Below are 12,529 nucleotides of genomic sequence, written 5' to 3'. Positions count from 1 at the left end.
ACTATTGTCATTTCTTAGTGTGCAACTATGAAAATTAATATTATTCTGCTTTTCAGGAATCCTCCATTTAAAAGGGATATGTCTAAGCAGACAAAGCTGAATGATTTTACACAGTAGGGACAGAGATAAGGATCAAGAACTTTCAGACATTTCATCAATTTCATCCAATAAGGGAAGGTGCTTACTGTCTCCTTTTGTGATATGTCCTTGGAATAGTCACCTAATATTACCAATCATAAAATCAGCAACCAGATAGGAGTTTCCAAGAACACAGCATCCATGCCTGATTTGCCCATGCACTTCCAGGAGAGTGCTAACCATAATCCTCGTCAATGCACAAAGTTTTCTGCTGTAAAATGCTCCTTAAATTTGAACTGAAGTATCAAGCATTAATTTTTTTTTTACTCATTCACTAGTTTTCCAAATCTTTCAATCAGTAAAATATTATTGATTGCTTTCTTAAGTGTTAGGCATTCTGAAAGACTAAGATACTAGTTGAGGACACACAGAGACGGAAATCTTAAAGAGATGACAAATATGTCAAGAATAGTTGCATGTGGGAGACCAGTGAGTTTATGATTTACCAAGGAATCTTCTCTTCAGAAAGAAGGCCTTTAGCTGACCTCCTGGTATTCAATAGACAACTAAGGAGCTCATCCCTGGGAACACTAACTCTCCTTCTCAGCAATCAGTAGTTGCCTGTACTTTTATGTCTAGTGTTGGACACCGTGAAATTTCCATTTCCACATTAGCATGTATGTTGATGTCATTGTTCATGTCTTACATAAGCATCCATGTGGTTGAGGTTTAAAGGGTACATTGTACCTGAAATCATCACTGAAAGAACTCAGAAGTTTATATATATATATATATATATATATATATATATATATATATATATATTTATGAGTGTATACGTGTGCAACTATAATAATCAAATAAAAAGAGGTAAAAAGGCCATGGATTTTAGAAAGTGTTGGGGAAATGTTGTGGGAGAAGTTAAAGAAAGGAAAAGGGATCAGACAATGATATAATAATATTCCAATTAAAAATAAATTTAAAAATAGAAAAAAACAGATTTTGAATGATAGTAATGAAAGTAGTTTAGAAAAAGACAGCTCAAGAGGGTCTCAAAGAAACAAGATGTCATAGTATAGTGCTTGTAAATAACTGGAGAGACTGTTAATATAGCAGGTATTTGCTACTGCATAAATGAAAAGCATATAGAGGCTTGAGTGTTCAAGAAGGCCAGGATGAGAGACACACATGATATTGAAGAGAAACATTTGGACAAACAGTGGAGCCCATGGATATGATGTCATGGTATTTATTCTGCTAGAATGTGGTGGATTGTGTTAGTTACTCTTTGTTGCTGGGATAAAATACTTTGACTAAAAGCAACTTAGGGAAAAGGGGGCTTAATTACCTTTCTCTTCTAGATAACTCCTAATTATTGAGGAAATTCATGGAGAAAGAAAAGGCAAGAATCTGTAGACATTTTATGAAGGAATAATGCTTTACAATATTTGTTTTTCTGTATTTGCCAGGCAATAGCATAGCCTCAGAGAAATTTACAAGAAATTTACATCTCTCCATATATAGTGTATAGAGAGAAGTTTCTGAAGGGCCAGAAAACTATGTCACCCAGACTTGCACAAACAGAAGATGAGATAAGGGGTGGAAGCTACCTGAATTAGCTGCAGTGCAAACATTGGGCAACCTGTACTTCCTATATTATCATATTGCTGCTTTCTCAGAAGTATTAGAAAAGGGCATTTCCTCCTTGTGTCTATGTTGGAGAATTTTTCCTGTTCACTCACTGGCTATTCTGGCTTGCTCAGAGGTTCATGTATAGCTAGCTTCCTCAGGCAGCTTAGGACCTCTTACATAAGGATGCTGCCACTCAAAGTCTGCTGGACAGTCCTACATTAATTAATAACCAAGAAAATCCCCCAGCTGGGCATGGTGGCTCACATCTTTAATCCCAGCACTTGGGAGGCATAGGCAGGTGGATCTCTGAATTCAAGGCCATCCTGCTCTACAAAGTGAGTTCCAGGACAGCCAAGTCTACACAGAGAAACCATGTCTTGAAAAAGAAGAGAGACAGAGAGACAGAGAGAGAGAGAGAGAGAGAGAGAGAGAGAGAGAGAGAGAGAGAGAGAGAGAGAGGGGAAGGAAGGAAGGAAGGAAGGAAGGAAGGAAGGAAGGAAGGAAGGAAGGAAGGAAGGAAGGAAGGAAGGAAGGAAGGAAGAAAATCTCCCATAGAAATGCTCAGAGAGTAATGGAGTAAAGAATTATTCATTTGGTACTCTGGTGATCTAGGCTATGTCTTGTTGGCCACACTAACTAGGATGTAATAACCTCTAAATATTTCTTAAATGACCAATGACGTTGTCAAGGTAATTAATGTCTTTGGTTTTGGTTTTCTTTGGGGGAGGGTGTTTGTTTTCTTTGTTTGTTTGTCTGTTTTGTTTTGTTTTTTCGGTTTTTGAGATAGGTTTTCTCTGTGTATCCCTGGCTGTCCTGGAACTCACTCTGTAGACCAGGCTGTCCTTGAACTTAGAAATCCTCCTGCCTCTGCCTCCCAAGTGCTGGGATTAAAGGTGTGAGCTACCACTGCCAAGCTAACCCTAAATATTTTTACATCCCAGTATCTTCTATATGGGTTTCATGGGTTTGGCCTCTACACACAATCACAAATGAACTTACAAAAGAGAAGTATAAGAATTCTGTATATAGTTCAAATATTAAACACATGCTTAGAATGTTCAGAGCCCTGATTTAATTCACAAGAAGTATAAAGAGAAAAGGATATGGGGAATGGAAATAGGGAGATAAATAGAAAAGGATTTGAGATGGAACCCCAGGTGGGGCAGTCAGCAAACACAGACACTATTGCATATGACAGCAAGATTATGCTGACCGGATACTGATATAGTTGTATCTTATGAGGCTTTGCCAGTGCCTGGCAAATAGAGAAGTGGATGCTCACAGTCATCTATTGGATGGAACACAGGGTCCCCAATGGAGGAGCTGGAGAAAGTACCCAAGGAGCTAAAGGTGTCTGCAACCCTATAGGAGGAACCTCAATATGAACTAACCAGTACCCACAGAGCTCGTGTCTCTAGCTTCATATGTAGCAGAAGATGGCCTAGTCGGCCATCACTGGGAGGAAAGACCCTTGGTCTTGCAAAGATTATATGCCCCAGTACAGGGGAATGCCAGGGCCAGGAAGCAGGAGTGGGTTGGTTGGGGAGGAAGGCAAGGGGCGTGCATAGGGGACTTTTAGGATAGCATTTGAAATGTAAATGAAGAAAATATCTAATAAAAATAGTTTTAAATAAAGAAAAAGATTTGAGTACAGAAGGCAGAATGTAATACGAAGAAAGTATATTTTGCATATGTATTTTGAGGATGGAGAAATAGGTTCTAAAACAGTGGCCTTTAAAGACTAAAACTGTAGCCTCCCTCAGCCCTGAAGTAGGCTGATCCAGACTTTGACCTTGCTGCCACTGAGAAGGAAATTACCTAAGGTGGAGCCCTCTGACCTAAATGGCTCTTTTGTTCTGCCACCTGCCACTGCTCTCTCCAAGACCCTGTTACCTGCTGTGAAGGACCTGATACATTCTGGAGGAACATCCTATTCTGCACATCACCTATAGGCTGGCTCCAGACACCAAGAATAGACTGGAAGGGGATGGGCCTTCCCCTTTTATAAGTAGACTCTCATAGTAAACTGGAGGGCCTTGAACAGAATCATGTCTTGGCTCCATTAACTTGTCACCATCTAAGACTCTTTCAGCCCCAGCCTGCCTCCCTGGTGTACCTGGTCCTTGTAACGTGCAGGCCGGCATACAACATAAAACAAACAAACAATCAAAGCAAAGCAAATGTGTTTTATCCTTTGTAAAAGGAACCATCCTGCTGTTGACATTTTTATTGTAAGCCCATTAGATGTCTGTTCTCCAGAACATTAAGAAAATAATCCATGTCAACATAGGTCACTGTTTGTAAACTGTTTTTTACCATAGCAATAGAAATTTACAAGAAATTTACTTTTCTCTATACATAGTGTATACAGAGGTTTCTGAAGGACCAGAAAACTACATCACACAGACTTGCACAAGCAGAAGATGAGACAAGGGGGAGGGGAAGCTAACTGAATTAGCTGTAGTACAAACATTGGGCAGCCTGTACTTCCTATATTATGATATTGCTTACTTTTCAGAAGTAATTAGAACAGGGAATTTCCTCCTTGTGTCTATGTTGGAGAATTCTTCCTGTTCTCCAGCTTTATAAAAGGAACAAAAAATTATCATTGAACTTAATCCACTTTCTGTCATCCATCATGAATCCAGTCACAAAATTTAGCATACTGCTCATCATGACTTTATGCTTTCTCTGCTCCACAGAGGGTAAGTTTTAGAACATAGCATGTGTATATGGATGATATTAATGAATACTTTTGTCCTTAGTAGTGTAAAAAGTATCTTTAAGCAACACAAATGCTAGTTAGTAGGAGTTGAAGCTCCTATTTGGGCAAAAGCTGGATTCTCCATCAACTAGGACATAAGAGCTGTCTTCAGCAATGGGCCTTACCATTAGGGTCTGGAAAGCAACCAATAGCCTTGGTAATAGTCCATGATGTTGGTGGAGGGGATTCTTGCTAATGACTCAAAATATAACCAATTTCTTACATTGAGTTTTTCTTGGTGACATAAAATGTATAGTTGGATCATTGTCTCCTCTTCATCTGATATTGTTTCCATTTTTCTTATATGTATATGCCTTAGGAAGTGTATGGCTTTTTTGTATTTTTATTAGGTATTTTCCTCATTTACATTTCCAATGCTATCCCAAAAGTCCCCCATACCCTCCCACCCACTCCCCTAACCACCCACTCCCACATTTTGGCCCTGGCGTTCCCGTGTACTGGGGCATATAAAGTTTGCAAGTACAATGGGCCTCTCTTTCCAGTGATGGACAACTAGGCCATCTTTTGATACATATGCAGCTAAAGTCAAGAGCTCCGGGGTGCTGGTTAGTTCATAATGTTGTTGCACCTACAGGGTGGCACATCCCTTTAGCTCCTTGAGTACTTTCTCTAGCTTCTCCATTGGGGGCTCTGTGATCCATCCAATAGCTGACTGTGAGCATCCACTTCTGTGTTTGCTAAGCCCCGGCATAATCTCTCAAGAGACAGCTATATCTGGGTCCTTTCAGCAAAATCTTGCTAGTGTATGCAATGGTGTCAGTGTTTGGAAGCTGATTATGGGATGGATCCCTGGATATGGCAGTCTCTAGATGGTCCGTCCTTTTGTCACAGCTCCAAACTTTGTCTCTGTAACTCATTCCATGGGTGTTTTGTTCCCAATTCTAAGAAGGAGCACAGTGAAAATTTGTGACTCTGTTCATTTTTTAGACTTAGTATTTTCCTTGACTAAAGTACCCATTTTCTTTACCTTGTCTTCTATTCCTGACATCTCTCTTCCATTTCTTGTTTTCTATTGGTGTGTTTTGCCTCTGAGCTTTCTGTTTGGGTGCCTATAATTTTCATTCCTAGTTTTTCTCTGGTTAGGTTTTGTTTATTGATTCTATTTCCACTTTCATGTGTTGTATTGTTGAACTGTTTTCTTCGGTTTATTTCACTGTTTGTCATTAAAGAGAATTCAGGAAGATTTTTATATCCTCTATGAGTTCCTTGAGCATACTCAGAATAGCTATTTTAAGGTACTTCTCCTGTGATTGTATTATATAACATTTCTCAGAGCCTACTGTAGTAAGAATGGATATCTCTAGTGTAGACATGTTATGTTGTCCTTACTGCTTTGATTGTGCTTTTATGCTGGAGATTAGTCTTTTGTGTTTTGTATGTGTTTAATTCTAGGTGCTCATAGTCTGGGGTTTGGTAGATGAGTGTTTCTTTTGTTAGATTCTGTTGTCCTGGTGGCTCTTAGGAGAATCTGTTGCCTGTGTATTGCCTGGTTAAAAAAAATGCTTCTAAGATCCTATCAGATGTGAACACTGGTCATCCAGGAATATATTTCTTCTTGGAATTGGGAGGTGACACTTATAAATAAGGATGAGTTAGAAGGTGTGTGACATTGATTGGGTCTACAGATGGGTAAATTGGATGTGCTACCAGGATCTGGGTACACCCCTGAGGATGAGGGCATAGAGTAGAAAGTCCATAATAGGTCTTCTGCTACAAGTTGGGGGGTAGAAACAGAGGATTGGAATTAGATGTCAGAGGGAGAGTAAAGATCACTTACTCCATCTTGTTGTTAGCAAGGTTGGAGAATTTCTAAGGAGTGTTCCCTGTAGACAAAAGGATGATGTGGTAGAGAAAGGTTGTAAAGGGTTTGTAACTGAAGAATTTTTAAAGCAATTTTCAATTGGTATCAATTGTCAATTGATATTTTCCAATAAAAGCACATTGAAAATAAATACTAACATGTTTCTGAGCTTTATTTTCCTTCTTTTGGTTGATTTGATTTCATGTATGTGTATGTATATTTATCAAACTCAGCTTCTTCCCTCAGCTTTGTTTTCTTTCGACTTTAATCCTACCAGTCTTTCCTTTCAACTCCACATGCTATGTATTTAAGTCAAGTGAATAATGATGATTATTTTTTGCATTAGTGGTATAATACAGTTTACTGGAGCATGGGTAACTTCTTAGGAAATATGCCTCTGGGGGGAAAACTGCCTATGCTTTTATTTCAATTAACTATAGCCTCCAAGCTAGGAGTGAGGATTTCATAATGCCAACTGTCAAACATACCAGGAACTTGGATATCTTAATCTTGTGCATGTAGGTACAGTCTTTGTGATTTCTTGTGTGCAAAGACACTCTCATGTCCAGAAAAATCCTGTCTTTTAAGATTACATCCAATACCCTTAGCTTAAAATCATTCTGACACTTCTATGATGATTCTTGAATCTTATAGGGTTACAGGCATTATATATATATATATGTGGTATTCCCCATACTCTTATTCTCTGAATGTTAACTTGCTTTGTGTCTCTGAATTAACTGCCAATTATTGAAAAAGGAAAGCTTCTCTCATAAGGGTTGGAAGATGCAATTATGTATTAGTAGAAACATAATAACCTAGGGAGCATTTTATTACAATGTTCACTTAGCAAATAATAATACCAATTCTCCCTATTATCTATTTTCTAGTCAGTAACATTGTTTTGAGTAGTTAACAGTACTTGGCATGATTTTTTTTTGAAGTGGAACTTGCATCCAAACAAAAAATGGGCATTCAGTTGCTCTCTGCTCCTAGTATCCAAGAGAAATTAGAATGCACCAGTTGCTCCTGGTAGGAATTTCTTTGCTCGTGGGCTTCCACCATTCTGCTTATGGACGTACATCTTGTTATCACATTGTGTTGTGCTTTGGGGAGTTGAACACTAGGAGATAGGACCTGTCTGCATTTAGAAGTGATGCTTGAATCCTTCATTTCCATACTCTTCTATTCCTCTTTTACCCTTGCTATTATTATGAAAACTCTAAATCCTTTACTTTTCCTCCTATTTTTTTCATGGTCTAGTGCTTCCTCGGGTTACTTGCCTTCCTCCTTACTTCACCTCCTTCACAATGCAATATTTTCAATTTTTCCCACATAATTTTTGATGGCCCTAAATGTAGGTTAATTGTAGGTTAATAAGTTTTGCAAGAAAAGTTCTTTCTTTCTTTCTTTCTTTCTTTCTTTCTTTCTTTCTTTCTTTCTTTCTTTCTTTCTTTCTTTCTTTCTTTCTTTCTTCCTCCCTCCCTTCCTTCCTTCCTTCCTTCCTTCCTTCCTTCCTTCCTTCCTTTCTTTCTTTCTTTCTTTCTTTCTTTCTTTCTTTTTTCTTTCACTGTCCACCTACTGGTTGTCCCTCACACAGTTCTTTTTCCATGCTCCACACACTGAATCTTTAGGTATCTTCCTACACTGCTTTATCAAGTTTTTGCAGGATTAGACACATCCTCTCCCACTGTTCAGTAGATTCTTACTCCTTTGGACTGAGTAAACTAATGAAAACAGGAAGGGTTAATTTTATGTCAAGAGTTTTGAGATTTCCTCCATCATAATGGGAGGATACAATGAAACAGAGCTTTTAAAGTCATGGCAGGAAGCACAGCTGAGTAAACTAGGGAGTGACCAAATGAGCTTCAGCTCCCAAAGAACCATGCCCAGTTACCTACTTCCTCCAACTATACTCTGCTCCTCAACATTCTCCCACAATTTAGGATTTTGTCAAGTGTTAAAATGTACTATTGCAATGAAATATGGTTTAGGATGGAGACATGTGTTTCTTGTCCTTCTAGAGAGATACACAGTTTAGCTTTACTTTTAGTAAATAATTTTAAGGTGGGGATGCTTGGGGTATTTTTAAAAATATATTTTCAGTATATTTTATGTATACCCTAGAATACATAGATAATGATAGATATATCACTAGATTATAATGCTCGAGTTCCTGACATAAAAATTTGCACTATGTTTCCAACTAACTTGTGCACATCTACCCATTTGCCTTAAATCATCATTACTTATAAGTGGATAAACTCTTGGATCATACAAAGAAAATCACATTTGTCATTAGGGGTTGTTAGCAGCATTTGTAAGGGTGGTTTGTGTGAAGCAGGGAGAGTAGAATATAAACCCATGTCACAAAAGCATCCTCGAAATTGGATGCAAATCAAGACCTCCTGGGCTCCATATAGGTTCCGATGCAATAATCTTGGAATGTCTGAGATGAAAAGTTAAAATAATGTACTCCACTTTTTTTCCTCCCTCAACATTGCTCTTAACCCTTAAAGCTAAGTTTGTCATAGCTTCTGATGTCACCTCAATGCCCTGCCTCTCCTGCCCTGTTACTACCTGTTACTACATGGAGATTCCTGGATCATTTCTCAGCTTGGTATTAACACTTGGTGATACTTGTTTCTTGAAAAGAAAGAAAGTCAGGCTAAGCAAGGTAGGAGCATCAGCAGAGAATGTAACCTCAATGTGCTCAGAACATCCCATTGTTATTCTGTCCTCTATGCCCTCCAACACACAATTACCCAGATCTAACCTACATGTCCATATCTCCAGTAGTCAACTCAAGTCCTTGCCTAGAGAAGTCCTGCCTAGAAGACAGCATATTGACAGCATATTCATCTCTTCCCAATGAGATCTATTTGTTGTTATACTCAAACTACATCTGAATTCTCTCTGTTTTTATTTCATCTTCAAATATAAGTAGGTACTAACTAGTTAATATAAATAGTGCTGTTATTGTCTTGATCCATCTTCTAGCTTAATTCACAGAGCTAGGTTAAATACCAGGTGATGGAGTAAAAAGACAGTCTATGTGTAACACTGAAGCCTCTCTTTGATCTTGAAATCAACTATTCCCATAGCCCCATGGTTCTTCCTAAAAATCCTACTCTCTCCTTATCCAACAAATACAGGTCTGATCTGTAATGTCTGTGAAAAGTCACAAGATTCAAAATGTACAATGTTACAACGCAGATGCTTTGCAAAACCTGGTGAATCATGCACTACCGTATCATACTTTCTTGGTAAGTGGGGCTGATACAGACTCCAAAAATGCCTTCAAAAGACTTTTCCTCCTGTTAGTGACAAAGAATGTAACATTATCTATCCCTGCTAACTGGTAAGGCAGTAAATACATTTGAGAAGGGAGGAAAAGAGTACTTTCAAATTTACCAGTGAGAGGCTTGGCATCCAGAATCAGAGTCAATAAGGGAGTGTGACCTCCGAAGGGAATGAGGAAGGGGATCTAGTGTGAAGGGGTTTTCCTCTTGGTGATGACTTTTAGAATGTTGTATTATAATAGATTCCTCTAGCATACATAAAGAGGCTTCTTTATTTTTAGGATCAAGACATGTCTTCTCAAGGCAAGGGTGCTTGCCTCAGTGCAAGGAAACACAGTATAACAGAGGAAAGAAGTTGATTTCTGTAATGTGCTGTGAACAAAACTTTTGTAATAGCTTCTAGATGGAGAAGAATCACTTGAAGATCATCTTGTGTTCAAGATCAAACTTACAAATGAATCAAGACGAGGAACTTGCTTTCCTACTTGATTTCCATGCTGGCCGGAGATCCCTGAGATAGCAACAGAGGCTGTGTCCTCATTTCAGTGAAAGACTTCTTGACCACACCATTAGACCACTGCAAAAAAAACAAAACAAAAAAAAAAAAAACAAAAACAAAAAAAAACAAAACAAAACAAAACAAAAAAACCAAACCAACAAAAAAAAAAAAAAACCAAAAACAAAAATCAAACACAAAAAAAATCAATTCCATGCTTACCATGTTATTTTGCTTTTCCAGTTTGCAATGTCTAAGCCTTTTAATAGTGTCCCAAGGATTTTTATTTTAATCTCTAGAATCAATGGATGTTGCAGTAACTGGCAAAAGAGACATTGGTGATGTGAATAAGAATCTCAAGATGGAAAACTATTTCTGGATTGTCAGGCTGGGTCCTAGTTGTAAGAACAAATGTTCTTATAAAATGGGGGAGGGGAAGGCATGAATTGATTATAGAAGAGGAAATGATTGTGTGTAATCGTGACTCACTAATTGGAGTGATGTCCCTTGAAGATGGATCAAGTGGTCCTGAGCTAAGAGATATAAAAGGCCACTGGAAGCTGAGAAGGGCAATGAATTAAATTTTTCTCAATGCCTCCAGAATCTTGCCATGCTGATACTTGATTCTATCCCCATGAGATTTATTTCTGACTTCAGAGTTCTACAAATTGAATAAATGTGTGTTGTTTTAAGCAATTGTGTTTGTAATCATTTGTCATATCAGTGATGGGAAATACCAATACGTGTATAGAAATGAAAGGTGTAATTAATCATGACCCACAACTGGAGGGGTAGGCAAACTAGAATCCTTTGTTTCAGATATAGGGTATCCTGCAAAAGAAAAGGAATATGGAGTAAGAGCTGTGAATCAGTGAAAGGTTAGTTAGTAGGTGAAAGTTCCACCTTACACAGTGCAGGCAACCCTTCAAATGTGACTTTGAAGCTAGTAGTCCCTACCACTTTCTCTTTTTTTAACGTAGTTTTTTATTTAAATTATATTATTTATTTGCATTCCAGTCATTGACACCCCCTGTTTTCCTCCCACAGTTCCTTATCCCATTACTCCTCCCCTTTGCATCCAAGAGTGTACTCAGACACACACACCAGGCTTGGCTCTTTCCTGAGGCCTCAAGTCCCTCTAGGATTAAGTGTATCTTCTCTCACTGAGGCCGGACAAGGGCACCAAAGCCTGATTCTACTACTTTCTAAAGCAATCAAATATGTGTTCTAACAGATGAGTTTATAGTTTTTTACAAGTTCATATATTAGCTCTCCTGAGTGTTAGTTTCTGTGCATAGTTTTGGTATGGTTTTGCAATGATTTTGTTTGTATATTCAAGTCCCTAGTTTGGGGTGTGAAATCACTCACAAGATAATGTTTGGTAAAAATGTCCATTATCATTTTCCCCCATGGAATAAATTTATCTGATATGTTTTGCTATATAAGAATTTATACATTTATTTGAAATACTATTTTATAATATATGGGAAAAAAACTTACTGGTCTGAGCCAGTGACTGGAGCAGACCTTGGGTTCTGGCTCTGCACCCAGTCCTACTACACCCAGAGGAATCTCAAATCCCAAGTGCTCTAAGACACCCAGGATCACATGTGCTCTAACAAACCCAGGATCATAGGCAAGGAGGCAACAACAACTGCCCCAACACCTAACGTAACTGGGACCACCTCAATTCAGAGACACAGGAACTGCCATCCAGCCAGTGGCACAGGTTCCTTCTAATCTGAGCCGGTACTTGGAGCAGAACTTGGGTGCTGGCTCCACACTCAGTCCCACAACTCCCAGAGGAAGCTCAACTCCCAAGTGCTCTAAAACACCCAGGATCACAAGATCCCAGGAGCTTAGTCACACCAGGATTTCAGGATCCCAGAGGCAGCTTGACTCACAGGATCTCTGACATACCCCGAATTTCAGGATCACAGGATCACAGAATCACGGGATCACAGAGACAGCTGGACTCGGAGGAATTCTGACACAACCAAGATGACAGAAGTGACAGGCTCCAGTCAGAGACAGAGAGGGAAGGTAGCACTAGATATAACCTGATGTTGAAACACAAGCACAAGAACATAAGCAACAGAAACCAAGGTTATTTGGCTTCATTAGAACCCAGTTCTCCCACCACAGCAAGCCCTGGATACCCCAACACACTGTAAAAGTAAAATTCTGATTTAAAAGCACATCTCATGATGATTATAAAGGACTTCAAGAAGGACATAAATAACCTTCTTAAAGAAATACAGAAAAAGATAGGTAAACAGCTAGAAGCACTTAAAGAGGAAACACAAAAACCCCTTAAGGAATTACAGGAAAACACAATGAAACAGTTGAAGGAATTGAACAAAGCCATCCAAAATCTAAAATGGAAATAGAAACAATAAAGAAATCACAAATGCAGAAAACCCTGGAAATAGAAA

At 38.6% G+C, this 12,529-nt stretch overlaps 1 protein-coding gene across 1 annotated transcript; it reads left to right on the top strand.

The window, feature by feature from the left end:
* The first annotated feature begins 4,342 nt into the window (after nucleotides 1-4,342).
* Nucleotides 4,343-10,001, top strand: LOC110287676 (prostate and testis expressed protein 4-like). Its single transcript, XM_021154235.2, has 3 exons — nucleotides 4,343-4,415; nucleotides 9,452-9,562; nucleotides 9,880-10,001. Exons 1-3 carry the CDS (start codon nucleotides 4,349-4,351, stop codon nucleotides 9,999-10,001), a joined length of 300 nt encoding a protein of 99 aa, XP_021009894.1. The 5' UTR covers nucleotides 4,343-4,348.
* The last annotated feature ends 2,528 nt before the right edge of the window (nucleotides 10,002-12,529 follow it).

This window comes from Mus caroli, unplaced genomic scaffold (assembly GCF_978045245.1).
Source record: "Mus caroli unplaced genomic scaffold, Mus_caroli_1 scaffold_11, whole genome shotgun sequence".
In the NCBI taxonomy this organism is placed as follows: domain Eukaryota; kingdom Metazoa; phylum Chordata; class Mammalia; order Rodentia; family Muridae; genus Mus; species Mus caroli.
This window is presented reverse-complemented; position numbering and strand designations above follow the sequence as displayed.